At 33.3% G+C, this 14,557-nt stretch overlaps 2 protein-coding genes and 1 non-coding gene across 8 annotated transcripts; 2 read left to right on the top strand and 1 right to left on the bottom strand.

Annotated features, from left to right (window-relative positions):
* Positions 1-1,149: 1,149 nt before the first annotated feature.
* On the top strand, positions 1,150-1,223 carry TRNAT-AGU (transfer RNA threonine (anticodon AGU)). Its single transcript has one exon. It is a non-coding gene; the product is annotated as a tRNA-Thr (tRNA).
* A 3,049-nt stretch (positions 1,224-4,272) lies between these two features.
* Positions 4,273-8,316, top strand: LOC144571820 (uncharacterized). Of its 6 annotated transcripts, none has more exons than XM_078321202.1 (6): positions 4,273-4,461; positions 4,558-4,590; positions 5,433-5,644; positions 6,967-7,078; positions 7,556-7,626; positions 7,881-8,316. In XM_078321202.1, the coding sequence occupies exons 3-6, from the start codon at positions 5,561-5,563 to the stop codon at positions 7,947-7,949; spliced, it is 336 nt and encodes a 111-aa protein (XP_078177328.1). In that variant the 5' UTR covers positions 4,273-4,461; positions 4,558-4,590; positions 5,433-5,560; the 3' UTR covers positions 7,950-8,316. The 6 variants fall into 6 exon arrangements, 3 of the variants coding, with proteins under 3 accessions (XP_078177328.1, XP_078177335.1, XP_078177341.1); XM_078321209.1 differs by having other exon boundaries at positions 5,005-5,644; XR_013517596.1 differs by having other exon boundaries at positions 5,433-7,078; positions 7,175-7,626.
* Positions 8,317-10,037: 1,721 nt separating this feature from the next.
* Positions 10,038-13,218, bottom strand: LOC144571856 (WAT1-related protein At1g21890-like). Its single transcript, XM_078321247.1, has 6 exons — positions 12,863-13,218; positions 12,248-12,307; positions 11,817-12,141; positions 11,371-11,532; positions 10,696-10,847; positions 10,038-10,411 (listed from the first exon to the last, which is right to left on the bottom strand). Exons 1-6 carry the CDS (start codon positions 13,051-13,053, stop codon positions 10,261-10,263), a joined length of 1,041 nt encoding a protein of 346 aa, XP_078177373.1. The 5' UTR covers positions 13,054-13,218; the 3' UTR covers positions 10,038-10,260.
* Positions 13,219-14,557: the final 1,339 nt, after the last annotated feature.

The following is a 14,557-nucleotide window of genomic DNA, read 5'->3' as shown; positions in this document are numbered from 1 at the left end:
ATATTCTACGAGGGATGTTAAATAACATTAAGCATCAATTCATTGCGGAAGGATTAAATGATAAATTTCAAATCATCAATTTAAGAATTAAAAATATTATATGCATTTTAAAAATAAAACTAAATTAAATGCAATAAATTTATTTAGTATATTATTAATCGATTAAATGCAATAAATTTATTGGTATTCATTTTGAAATTTTAAAAATAAATGATTAAGATCATTTAATTGTGGTCAGCCTATTATATTCCTCATCTTGTCCGGTGACATTTATAGGGGTAGGTATGAGTCCAGATCCTCTGAAGTAACTCAAATTTTGAACTTAAATTCGGACCGTCTGATAAAAAATTGGATCAATTCGACCCAGGTTGAAAAGCACGTCATACTTTTAATATTTGTGTCAAAACAGATCTAAGCTCAAAATTTGAGTTACTTTATGTGATATGAATTCTGAATTATCCGATCGAGTAACAGGTACAAAAAAAGTTGTACCCTTTCGTTTAGATAACTGAAGAAATCTTTATCCGTATTCATACCCGATAAGTTTTGAAAAAAGAATTTTATTTGTGTCCGATCAAATACGGTACCGGTCCGTCGGATAAACAGATGAAAGAGTGTCATTGATATCCGTAGGAATGATTCTCGAGAAATTTTATTTATAAAAAATATTATTAAATAATAAAGTAAAAAAAAAAAAGAGTACTGAAATTTTTTTTACGGCGCACGTGATCAAAAATATTTCGTATAAAAAGTTGGAACCCAATTTTTTTTTCCGGATCTGAAGTATTTTTCTTCTTAAAAGGGGCTGAACTTTCTTAAAATAGAAAGAGTGGTTGCGTTTTTCTTAAAACAGAAAGAGTGCTGTTTTTTTTAAATAGCGGCTGAGAATTTTTCAAATTAAAAAAGACACTGAATTTTCTTTCAAAAACAGAAATTATCCGAAAAAAATTTAGTCTAAAGTTTCGATCCGAGAACTCTTTCGGATTTATCTATACCATCAAAAAATTTCAACACTATTTCTGTTTATCTTTACTATTTAATAATAGTTTCTATAAATAAAAAATTCCCAGCGCCTGCCTTGCGACTTGATTAGGAGAATGCGTTATTACTTTATTTATATATTTATATTTTAATAAATGTAGACACAAAGCTCTCGTAGCTCAGTTGGTTAGAGCACCCGTTTAGTAAGCGGGAGGTCTTGAGTTCGACTCTCAACGAGAGCATTTTTTCTCCTTTCCTATTTCTCGATTTTATTATTTTGTCCATTTACCCAATTTAAAAAGGAAAGCAGAGAGGAACAATAAAAATTGCTAAAAAATTTCCAGAATGAAAAACGTTATGTCGTTATGATCCAACTGGATTTGTAGAACATGCGGTTAATAACATTTTATAAAAAAAAAAAATCCACAAATTGAGAATTGAGAATAAAAATTGTAGAATGAGAAACGTTATGTCGTTATCATCCAACTGGATTTGTAGAAGATGCAGTGAATAACATTATAAAAAACAATAATATTATATGTGGACGGGAGCTATTTGAAGCCATCTTTCTCCAATTAATAAATCTGCCTAGTTTTTTAATTGTTCTATTATCAGTTTCTTATTCATCAATACTGCAAAAAAACTGAAATGTCCAGAGTGGCATCTTGCTATTTCTTAGCATTTATTTGATAATTGAGGAGTACCAAGTTAGACACGAATTTGGATCCCGTGAAGTAACCCAAAATTTGAGCTTGGATCCAGGCTGTTTGATCTTCTTTGGCATGAATATTAAAAGGGGACTGATACATTCCTCTCAGGCCGGATTGGCCCAGATTATGATCAGACGGTCCAGATCCAAACTCAAAATTTGTGTTACTTTAGGCAATCCGGACCTGTTAGACATGAGAAGAATCATCAACAAAAATGAAGTTTTTGCATCTGATTCAAGAACACCAAACTTTTTCAGGGGAGGAGGACATGCTGTAAACTAAAACTAAAATGATAACTTGGAACCAAAATAATGAATTTCAACAAAAACATCCAGGAATAGAAGTACAATGAAGAGAAAACTAAATAAATAAGTTGGAATTTCTTTCTATACAAGCTAAACTTTCATATCCTGCAAGCAAAAGGTTTGTACAACCTGGCAGTTCTCTGACAAAGAAATAAGTTCATTGACAAAAAGAAAAACTGAAAAATATAGATTTTGTTTGCCAAAATAAATTAGGGACCCTCTTTCTCTGCACCTGTCAATCTAATTTCCAAAGGTAGAGCTCATCGGTACAAAAATTCTTTCTAGTACATTACAGAAAGTTAAACATAGAACTCGTACAAACACAAGCTCCCGTGCCATGCTGCAATTTGAAAGACTATATGCCAAAAAGTATCAGTTAGCTCGATGAAACTACATCAAATCATCATATGCCAGTATCATACCAGTTAACTTTATGGTCAACAGAAAACAGTACCAAGAACCTAACATATGTGATTTTTTTTTTGGAGTTGCATAGCATATTACTTTCAAGGTGCCAAGAACCTAACGTGTGATTTTTTAGGACCTTATCTATACTCTGTTGCATGATTGATGTAGTTATGATTTGAATAGCTATGAGTTTTGAGGCATTACTTGTATGCCACTCAATACATTACCTATACATAAATTACTGCATTATTTGCCCAAAATTATTACTTCTTCCCTAATAATTGATCTGAAAAGAAATGTTCATTTGATCATGTTTAGAAATGAAAGATAAAAATTGGAAGAACTAGCTTGAGAGTACATAGAACTGGTATTGCTAGGTGATGCAAACAAGAATTTTTGGGGACTTATGCGTAAATCAACATGTTTTGGACAATTTGCAAAAAATAAAAATAAAATAAGATGATAGCTGATAAAGTGTTAAATGCGAAACTAAAGGTACTTCAGTGCCAAATTACGAGCATCAAACATGAGATTGAACCCAATTCAAATATGTTCCAACAAAATAAACTTTCGCATGGTTACACAATTTGTGCACTATATAAACTTTCGTGTGGATAACTGGCAACATACAGTAACAGCACCTCCAATATAGAACATTTCATTTAATATTTTTTTAATTTTAAAAGAAAGTTCCGGGCCAATGTGTTTATTTAAAAAACATCTATGAAGAAAGAAACCACTTAAATTGAAATCCTGGAGCAGATTAGCCTCGAATCATATCACAAAGTATAACAAGATTTCGGATTAGAACATTTCAGGGGTCACAACGACTAAAATACAGGTAAACTAAACAAATTGCAAGTTAGAAAAATTAAACTGAGCTACAGCCTACAGCTAACCTAGCGTATACTAATACCGTAGATCCGTATACCAATCGTATATCTCCTCTCTTCACTAATGCCTGGCTCCATCCTGTCTGCCTGAGGTAAAATAAAGCTCCTGTAGAGGGCTACATTGACCAAAATGCCCTTGTTGCTGAGGAGAGTAGAGGGCTACATTGACCAAGATGCCCTTGAACGGGAAAAAGGTTGGTTGTGGCCGCCTCTATACTTTTCCTTTTCCTTTTCCATTGGAGGGAGGAAAGGAGGAGAAGAAGAGAAAGAGCTCAGTTAGGTTTTGAAAAGAAAACAACTGATTTTTCTTTTCATTTTTATCTTTTTTATCGAGATGAGATTGGATGAAGAGTAGTGTGGGCCATGGAGAGCAAGTTGTACTGATCAGTGGGGTATCCGGATTATTTGTGAAGAATAACAATGTAACTAACGCTGTCTGTAGTTAATGTATATGCATTCTTTCCTCATCAAATCAAAGGATAATTAATGGTTCGATACAAAGTAATTTGGCACAGAAGATCAAAAATCTTTGGAGGCGTACCATAGGCCGGTATAACTTAGCTGTCAGCTGTTGCTTTGGTCTCTTTTCTGTTTCCTCTGACACTCATTCCTCTCTTTTGCTAATATCGCCTTGTCCAAATCCTCTCAGATAATAATAAAGAGTATAAATTCTTCATTTTTTTGTAATCTCTATTAAAATATTATAATACCTTAATTTTTTAATTTTCAATGAAGTGTGACCTCAGCAATGAACAGTGCCACCCCTCTTGGTTACTATCGGATCCAAGATGGATGGCTCAGATTATTTTCAGCTGACGTTGGCTGATGTAATCATACAAAATTCATCTCCCGTTTATAAAGAATTTTTGTTGTGCCATCCGTCGCTTCTCTCTTCCTCCACGCTAGCCACGTGGTCAGTCTGCGCTAGGTGTTGCTCAACGCTGCCTCTCACTTATTTCACTGCACTCTCCCTTACGTCTATTCGTCTTTTCTCTCTTTGGCGGACCTCATCTCCTTTCTGCTCCCCCCCCGTTTCTTTCAAAAAACACTAACCTCACCTCTCTCTCCCCATTGATCGTGCCACCATCGGAGCGGCTGTTGGCGCCGCCGCTGAAGCCTTCACTTGGGCACGCTCCTCCCCTTCGACGCCGTCTAGGATCTCAGGTACAGTCCTCCTCTGCCTTACGGCCTGTTCGATCTTTGGCTTTTTCCTTATGAGTTTTATTTATCTGACTTCAAAGTGTTTGGGCTTATTCTAAGGTAATGTTGAAGGAAATGTTCTTCAAGCTTCAAGTAAGTTCTTTCTCAACAAAATGTTACCTTCTGTTTTTTTTTAATTTGTATTTCTTATTTTCCTATTTGGAAAGTTCTTCCAGCGAATCAAATTGAGATATTAATCATGAATTTAATCTCCAATTAAAATCAAATTTAGCCTTAATCAATAGTAGTTGACCATGCAGTCTAGCCCCAATCAGGCTTCAATTCTCCTTGACATAGCACCATTAAGTCCCCTTTTACGTCAATCGCAACTAAAAACCAAGCAAGCCCAAAGAGAAACCAAATTGCTCATTGATATCCATCCAATATTAGAGCAGAAGTTCAATGTATGCAACTATATTTTTTTTTTCAGATTGCTAGTCTACTATTTTGTATTTCTTTTTCCAGTATTGCTTTATACTAAACAAGTCATGTACTTACACAAATCAGGTACACCATTTCCTACCAACAAGCATGCTAAATAAGATAAATAATGACAACGTGAAAGTGAGTTAACATCAGAATTGTGGTATGGTAAGCTATTCTGGTAAGAAGCAGTTGGAACGTTTTCCTCTAATTTATCCGATACTATGAACCAAATCTGAAATTGATACCAAATGCTAACAGTAAAAAATTTAAATCTTTACAATTTTAAAATAACATACACCTTTGCCCAACTCTACCTAGATGACTTTAAGGTTTTAGTTAGTTCTAATGCTATGCAGTTTCCTATACTCACTGCTATGGATCGAGTCAGACTCTACTTAATCCTGTGCTAAAGGTGGTGTAATTAATTAAATATTTTCTTCATTGTTTTCTTTCTCACTGATGTTTTTCTTTTTTTGTCGTGTGTGTATCTTTTTCCTGATGGGATATAGGTAAATTTGGGGGATTGGTTAAAGGTGATGGCCGCAAGCTGTAGGTAGTCTGACAAGGTGGTGGACACTAGCATAGAGATGCAACCATTTACTAGGGCAGGCAAAAGGGCACTTTTGACTACTTTGAGATGTGTTGGCGCAGATGCCAACAAGAAACCAAAATGTGTCAGGTGGTTTGCATGCTTGGCGCTGATGAGACTATCCGTCGTTCGGTATGTTTCACTTATGCATATATTAATTTTGTTATTTTATTTTCCTGTTAATTAACCGGGCTCGATTCAAAACATTTAATTCATACTTCCCTCGGCTTTTCCATTTTTCCCTATTTTGTGTATCAGTTATTGAGATTAGATTTGATGTGCTGGCGGCGGTTCTTATTATGATCTGTTCCTGTACATGGAACTAGCTATCAGTAATTTTTTATACAATTGAGATTTTCGATACTATTTTGGTAAGATTTCTAAATTTTACCACTGCATGTTCACTTCATAAAAGAAGACCAGGTTTTATGTGATGCATGCTTGATATTAGTGTTGGCATGAGAATTGAAAGTAGTGAAAATGAATTTCAAGGCCAATTAAAGGTTTTCTATGAAAGATTGGAATGATTTAATTTCTTCTCTTAAATTCGTATTAGTTTGACATCCATGCTATGTGTAGTCTTCATCCTATATATATTCATCATAACTATGACATTGACTCCTTTGGCTTGAGTATGAACCCTCTCTGTACCTCTTTCTCTCTTCTAGTATCAAATTTCTATAGCTAATTTAGGGTTATAAATCAGAAAGGGGCTTGAATTTTATTATTCTGAATACTTGAGAGTTAATATGTGCGATTTATGAAGCCTGTGGCTCGGCTGAATCAGTTAACAATGACCAAAGTTTTGTAGGTATGATATTTAACCATGATTAGTAATTTAGTATCTTAAGTTCACTTCCATGCGGACTTAGATACTGCATTTTAGATTACACCAGGTTATATTTTATGAAATTATTTATGTCCTTCTCATAGGTGGATGAGTATGATAGGAGAGGTTTAAAATAAGAGTCGTTCTCCCGTTAAATTGTACATAGCAGGTTTGACCATAGCTGTATTTATAGCTGGGGTTAAATAGCCAAATCCACAGTCAAGGAAGGCTTCCATAATTTACTATTCACTCCTTAACTGTAAACAATTTGTCGAACATAAAGGGATACCATAAAGTTGTATTCAATTTCGCAACGGATGCAATTTAAAACTAAATTACACTCAAGTTTAGCATAATTCACCTGGTACATCACTATATAGTAAAAAATGATAACTTTTCAAGTTGAGCATAATTCACCTGCCACTGTCAAAATGCAAAAATAAATTAAGTTTCATAAAAAAAAGATACTTTGTAGTATGATAGATATATGGTACGTCATTGAGTTAAATGCAAGACTGATTACTAGCGATGGTTCCAGCTGTCTATCTCCAGCACAAAGGTATATTACTGTTCTTTTGTGCTTTTTATTTTTAAATTGAATTGCTTTTTCACTGATTGTTATTAGCAAGAAGAAATATTTGGATTTTGCTTCAGAAAATTGCGAAGGCTTCAGGTTAAGGCTAAAGAGAGTCCCGACTTCATTGCATTTGGAACAATTCCTAACAAAACAGAGACAGGTAACACTTGGAGTGCATCTTGATGTCTTTTCTATGGTAACTAAATTAGGAATGTTTTTAATTATGTAAATTTCAATTTGTTCTATGCAATTTTAGGCAGATGTGGAACTGTTGAAGGAATGCGGAATAGATATACCATCATAGTTCGCCATTAACTTAAAAGGATGGGTGTATGTACTGAGTGGCGATTTTTTGGAATATTGCGGTTCAATTGTTGATTCTTGCCAGAATTGTGTTGCAGTTGGAATCAATTGCACATCTCCTAGATTTTTTCTTGGTTTAATTATTTCCATCTGCTTGAGCTGTACATATCATGATTGTTCTTCCTTGAAAGCAAAATTGACTAAATTACCCCTGATTTTGTCATCTCAGACCCAACCAAATATTTTATACCCACATCATAGAAGCTTGAGTTTAGAAACTGACTATATTTGCTCTTGATGTTGTCATCTCATAGAAGCTTGGAACCAAATGTAGGAATATTCTGTATTTGGTTTCAACTTTATTATTTCGATTGGGAGAAAATCCAGGAGCATGACACATTGAAGGTAGAGCTCAAATTGTCCCATTTAATTAAATATATCTTTTCAACCTATTAGTTTGAAGGTGTTCTTTGCAAATAAAAATTACTGGCAGGATATAGTATAATTCCCAAACTGCAGCACATTCTAGCCTGCCTTGGTCTTTTGAAAGAAGTAAATTATCGAGTGTTTTTATAAAATATTTGACATTATTTTGAGAAACTTTGAATTAGTTATTTAATTGAATGGAATTTAATTATGAGGGATTTATGTTGATTTAGGTTGCTGTGATGTTTTCTGAAGAAGCCTTCATAGTTGTGCGGAAATCCTTTGATCCGAGAAAGGTATAGTGAAACAATAAGAAAGCCGCTATTTTTTGTAATACAAATGCTAAATACAATCAAAAGTGTGAATTTGTGGATGTCATATTTAGGTAGGGAAAATTAACATAATAGTATTGTTATGGAATTGCTCAAGGTTACAATATGTTTGGTTTACTTATTCATAAAAAAATCGATGATATATTTTGTTCTCTTAACTATGTTGCTGCATTTGTGATGAGGAGAAATGCATTAATTTGGTACAACGAATGAAGATTTACTATTTTGTTCTTAGTGACTAGGAAAGATGTATTCAGCTGATAGTCCTGATATAATTAGTGATAGAGAATTAAACATCGAACAATCGATCGCTGATCGCTGTGTACATTTAACTCTCTATTATTGTCATTTGACTCTTACTATTGTTATCATATAGAAGAATGAGAAGAAAATGTCACCACGGAAAAATGAAACAAAAAAAAAATTGAGTATACCAACATACACAAAAAAAGGTTGCGGCGTAGATGCAACGAGTTATCACTCAAAATTCGAATGTAGATTCGTTGTATTTAGTCGTACTATATTTAAGTTATCAAGTATGAGTAGAACTAGGGAGTTCTTAAGTTGATCAATGTGAACTCAATTCTAAAATCTATCATATTGACTTCAAATGAAGAATTCAAACCGTTGAAAATTTTCTACCTCACTCGTGCAAAAAAATTAAAATTTAAAATTAATTTAGTATAAAATCAAGTGGTTAAAAGGCGTTCAAAAAAATGATCACATTAAAATTAATTTATAAACCTTCTAATTTTTAGTATAGAGTCATATTCTTATTTTTATTCACAAAATTTAAATAATCGACTCAAATCACTCAACTTGATCTTTATATTAAAATATAATTCAACACCAAACTTTATATATATATAGAGAGAGAGATGGGTATATATATATATTTTTTTACTTTTCTTTAGATAGATATAAAATCAATATTTTTTAGAAATTTTGACCATCTGAAAATAGTGATTATGTACTTGTCTCAAAAGATAGTAAAAGAATTTAAAATTTGATCTTGGAGATTATAGATTTAAATCAACTGTTTGAATTTTAAAAATAAAAATAAAGAAATGAAACACAAATAAAAACCTCCTCATTTTTGTGTGCAAAGTTCATATTAAATACTTCCAACTCAATAATTGGAACAATTATGTAACACACAAATTAGAAATGTATATTATAGATGTAGAGGCTGTATATTATTGGATTGATGATTAGTGAGAGAGAGAGAGGGGTTATGGGACAGATAAAAGTCAACACACAGCTAGATAGATGGATGTTAGGAAAGCAAAACAAGATCTTCCACAGATGCAAAACTAAAAAAAAAATTATGGGAAGGATTAAAATTTAAAACTTAAAATGCACAACCAGGTCACCAAAATTTATAATTCAAAATCTTTACAATAATAAATTGGAATTTCTAACCACTAGGCAACAAGAGCACGTGATTATTTATGAGGATAATTGAACTGTATAAAAACTTTAAGAAAAAAATAAATTTCAATATAGATGATTAAGCATATATACATAATAAATTCGCCCCTGATTGCTGGTTGTTATTGCTAATTGTTCTCAGTCCAGACACGTCACTGCGTCGCCACGTAGGGGTCGAGAAGGTTCATGGCAGTCAGCCGGCTCTCTTGATCAGAGTCTTGATGTGCAATCCTTGTCTGTTCCGATTTTGATGTACCTTTGCTTGTGGTTCCTGATAAATTAGGTCGAATTTCTGCCCCTTACAGTAAATCTGAACACAGATAATTATCCGTATTCGTATAGGTAACTGCTTTCAAAATTGAAACCGTATCCATATTTGTATCCGCATAAATCGTATCCATATCTGTCAGAAATATCTGAATCCGCAAAAATTCAAATACAAATTTGGATACGGACGGATAATATCCAATCGGTTTCCACTCCTAATTACTCTGTGTTTAATCTGCACAATTAACAGGCCTCAGTGCCATGGTCAGATCAGAAATTTAACTCGGTTATATTGGATCAATAAGCAATTAGATTTTGTACTTGAGCTCTATTTGTTCAAAAAAATAGACATATTAAAAAGAGATAAACACAATAGTTGGAAGGAATATATATAATATATTTGACACAATCAGATATTACAATATTGCATCGAAAGAACCTGCAAAATTAAATAAACTAAGATAAACTACTGCCTATACTTAGAAAAATTATTTACCTTCACAGCTTCACAGGAGCTTCTTTGTTTACAGTAGTTCTCTCATGTATGAGAGAAATAACTTTAATTTTTGCTAGTTCCTCTTTTCTAAGCTCTACTTTCTACTATCAATGGCTCCGTAGAAGAGCTTTCCGAGGTACCGTTACGGTCGATTAGAGGTACTCTCTCCTTATGATCTCTTGTTTTTGCCCATAGAAGCAGATACAAACCTCCCACCACAAGCACAGCCCCTATAACACTGCATTATTTTTTTTTATTAGATCAATGAAAATCACAAAGACAAAAAATAAACAAAAACACAAGAAATCTAACAGTGACTGTAAAAAGTATTCAAAATTGGTAACTAGTATTACAACTAGAAAAGAGAAGGGTACAACTTTATCAAATCCTGACAGGTACATGGCCAAAAATAGGTGAGGTGTGCCTGAAGTTATATACATATACAGATACAGGTATACTACTTGATCATATCATAACAGGAAAAGAGAACTTTGAACAGAAAAATTTAAGCTAGTGACAAACCTTTGAATGTTTGTTTGGAATTGGAAGAAAAGGATCTCAAAAATGCAAGAGAAAACAACAAGCAACGGAGAAAATGCCGCCACAAAAACAGGACCTTTTTTGTGTATGCACCAATTCTGCCCAAAATAGAATATTCCAGTCACCACTATTCCCTGAAAATAATAAACAAATGGACCTCTTATAATAAAAATTACTGAACCAAATTTTTACCACTACATCTTGCATCGTCCTGTAAAACATTTTAGTTAAATATAGTTAGTTATGCATCAATATTTGGTTCGGTTTATTTGGATCTGAACTTCTGAAGATAGTAAAAGTAGGAGTGTTTATTGGACTGGTTTATTTGGTTTTCAACCAAATTGACAAATTTTTTGATTAAATGGTTCGGCTTTTCAATTTAAACGGTTCGGTTGAATTTTTAAATTACTTTTTTTTATATTTGATTTAGTTTAATCTCTCTTATTTTGATTCAACTAAACAAACTGAAATTTACTTTGTTTTTTTTTTTTTTTCAGTTTGACAAGTTTAATTTGATTACTTCTGTTAGATTTTTGGAAACCGAATAAAATTTTGGTTTGATAATTTTAGTTTGATTTTTAACAAACCGACTAGTTGAACACCCCCAAGTAAAAGAACAATCATATATATATAAAAATGATAAATATGTAGCATTACCCCGTATAGAATAGCAATGGGCTCAAGGCTATCTGTATTAATCTTCCACAAAGACAGATCTCTCACCGTCAGAACCGCAACTATAACCGTTTGTATCGTCCCAAATACATTCATCATAGCTGACAAAGCAAGATCCGACGAATATTCTATTGCCACCCTTTCCTATAACCAAAAAAAAAAAACCAGACTAATCACACAATTACAGTTATTTAAGGAATGCTTTCACAAAATCATTGCCTATTAGAAGTTTATCGAGAAGACTGCAAGTAAATTAAATTAGAAAATGTTCTTTAGACTAGCTTAGTATACTATCTTCAAGCAAGCATATTATTTGCTGAGAGAGAAAGTTATTAATTTTGATATATTGTTAATAAACCTAAAAAATATTATAAAGAATTACGATGAGCAACCAATTAAAGAGAAACATATATAACATTTTGATTTACCACAAGCAGGTACGCTGCAGAGTGTACCAGAACAGCAACAGCAACCATCAAAATACCAACCCAAAATCCAACAAAAGCACCCTTGCCACCATCACCAGCATTGTCAGAATCAGATGCGAGCACAACTAAGATGGCCCCCACGACAGAGGTGATGACACCCCACAGCTTCGCCTGTCCATACACACTCCCCCATGAAAATTTTTCTCGACCGGCTAAAACAGCTAGAACAAATACTGCAACCGGTATGATGTTGAGACCGACACTCTCCACTGTCGCTGTTATGTATCGGAGGCTCGATGTAAGTAGCAGCTCTGCTACTGTTATCCTTTTCATTTCAAAATTAATGAAATTGGAAAAGGGAAATTATTATTTTTCCTGCGACAATTTTGCCAAATTTTGAATATGAAAATTAAAAGAATATAATAACTAACTGCAAGAAGCCAATTAAACATGTCCATGATAGAATTTGCAAGCTTGGTTTCCTTCTTCCCCTGCCATATATGACAAAATGAAATGTCAGTTACTATTTGAGTAATAAAGCTCGGAAATAGCTATGAGACAACAGTAGAAATATCAATAGGTTGTTGGATTTGGTAAGCTATTGGAGATAGGGGTGCAAACGGATCGGATAATATCCGACCGTATCCGGATCCATATCCGAAAATTAGATACGGATATCCGATATCCGAATATCCGTGCGGATACGGATATGGTTTTGAATTTTAATTATTCGTATCCGAATAGTAGATATATACCATATAATTTAATATATATTATGAAAATATTTATTTATATATTTACAGATATCCGATATCCGATCAGTATCCGTACATATCCGTCAATATCCGATCCGTATCCGTATCCGAAAAATTAAAACGGATACAGATATGGTTTTACCACTATCCGATCCGTTTGCACCGCTAATTGGAGAGATTCCAGATCTCTATTTGAGACATAGCAAGAGCCAGTGTCAGTATCCTCTTTTATTCCACAATTTGGGAAAAATGTGAACTTAAATTGAAGCAGAAACGCAGAAAGAGACGTACTGATCAAAGAGGAGAGTGAGAGAGACGAGAACAGAGGCGGAGGCCAGTTGCTGGTACACCGTCAGCACCACTGAGTTCACACCGTGCACCGAGTCCAGGGTGGACCGCAGCATCGCCATCATCCCAGCGTTGCCCAAGAACTTGATCGTCATCACGGCGTAAGGCGCCGCCGTGTACAACGCCTCCCCCATTCCCTTGATTTTTCTTTGTTAGTGCTTCATCACTTCAATCTTCAATTGTATTACTATTTAGTAGCTTTGCCTTTAAATGTTTGCTCTGCGCTCCTCTCTCTCTCTCGATCGACTCTCTCGTACCAACTACCAAGTACGAATGCTCTGTCAAGAAATTAAACAAAAATAAATAAATAAAAAAAACACCTTTTTTGCTCGCTCGCCCTTCATAAAAGTGGAAAATATTTTATAATTTTTTTATAGGAAATAATTAACGATTAGTTGTTGGCGGTAATCAAATCGTCATACATTTTTTTGACTAATAATTAATTATTTTCGATTATAACCTATTATTTTCGATTAATTATTTGACGGTATCATGTCTGTATGACAAACGCATATCGCTATTTACAACATTGATAAATACGAGTATTATTTTTGCATTTAATATTCAATTTTTTGTATGTGTAATTAATAGAAATTTAAAATCAATAGAAGGTACGTAGTGGGTATTGGGTAACTAATTGTATATAATTAATCTGAGATGTTTAGAATCATCATAGCCTTGCAATTAAGACATGTTAAATAGATGTAATTAATTGGGATTTTTTTTTCTAAAATAAATCTGTTGTTATTTTAAAGGAATAATAGAACCTTGTTATTTCGATTTCAATCGTTAATCTTCGTTGAGATTCACACATGAAATTTTTCTTTTTTGAAATTCTCATATAGAAAAATTTGAACGATTGGAATCGGAATAATATATTGAATGATTTGAAAGTTTATATAGGTATCTGTTTTCATTTGACTTCAATACCCCGCAAACTACTTGGCAAAACAAGTTAGAAAAGAACTAAAATAAACCCAACAAGGTAAGTGGACCTCAGGTAAATCAACTAAAATACACCCTTAAAAATGTTTTCAACTAAATTCCACAAGATTTTAGCTTGCATCTTCAATTTGTTAAATCAATATTTCTTCAAATATTAGCAACCCAATATTTTTTTTTTCACTTCTTTCAACATCCAGGTCAGCAAGCTTAAACTTGCTAAATTTCAGTTTTTTTTATTAGCAAAATCCTAATCAAATTTAAAAGAAAAACAATATTAACAAGAACAAAACACCAATCCAATCATGAAATTATATCCAAGAGAGGTTCCTCTCTGTTGTCTCGCGGAAAGAACAAAGAGAAACAAAAAAATAGAAATGGAAAGTTCAAAAGAGAGAGGAGACCAAGTAGGAAAAATTAATAGATGAAGCATTCAATGTTGACCACATATTTAGGTAATGGTATAGCCTAGTAGGTATATTTTAAAAAATTTACTAACAATCTAGAGACGATTTTACCGTAAATAAGTAATCAATCACACGCTGTTTATGAGTCATAACACACACATAATCTAGCAAATTGCTATAAGTCATACCTCTTTAATCAAGTGGAGCGAGATACGGTTGCCTGCGCCTTAGTCTACCTTGTTACATGCAATTTATTGGTTTGTAAGAAGTCTGTACTCACTCCGGATCC

Source organism: Carex rostrata, chromosome 2 (assembly GCF_964058835.1).
Source record: "Carex rostrata chromosome 2, lpCarRost1.2, whole genome shotgun sequence".
NCBI lineage: Eukaryota > Viridiplantae > Streptophyta > Magnoliopsida > Poales > Cyperaceae > Carex > Carex rostrata.
Note: the sequence above shows the minus strand (reverse complement) of the source record. Positions and strands in the feature narration are given on the sequence as shown.

Excerpts from the sequence above, each read along its gene's own strand:
- LOC144571856 (XM_078321247.1), bottom strand. The coding sequence starts at position 13,053 with ATGGGGGAGGCGTTGTACACGGCGGCGCCTTACGCCGTGATGACGATC. Across the intron at positions 12,308-12,862 it reads CTCACTCTCCTCTTTGATCA|GGGAAGAAGGAAACCAAGCT; the intron begins GTACGTCTCTTT and ends CATATATGGCAG. Across the intron at positions 10,412-10,695 it reads TTCCAAACAAACATTCAAAG|TGTTATAGGGGCTGTGCTTG; the intron begins GTTTGTCACTAG and ends AAAATAATGCAG.
- LOC144571820 (XM_078321215.1), top strand. The coding sequence starts at position 5,561 with ATGTGTTGGCGCAGATGCCAACAAGAAACCAAAATGTGTCAGGTGGTT. Across the intron at positions 5,645-6,966 it reads ATGAGACTATCCGTCGTTCG|CAAGAAGAAATATTTGGATT; the intron begins GTATGTTTCACT and ends GATTGTTATTAG. Across the intron at positions 7,079-7,555 it reads TCCTAACAAAACAGAGACAG|GAATATTCTGTATTTGGTTT; the intron begins GTAACACTTGGA and ends AACCAAATGTAG.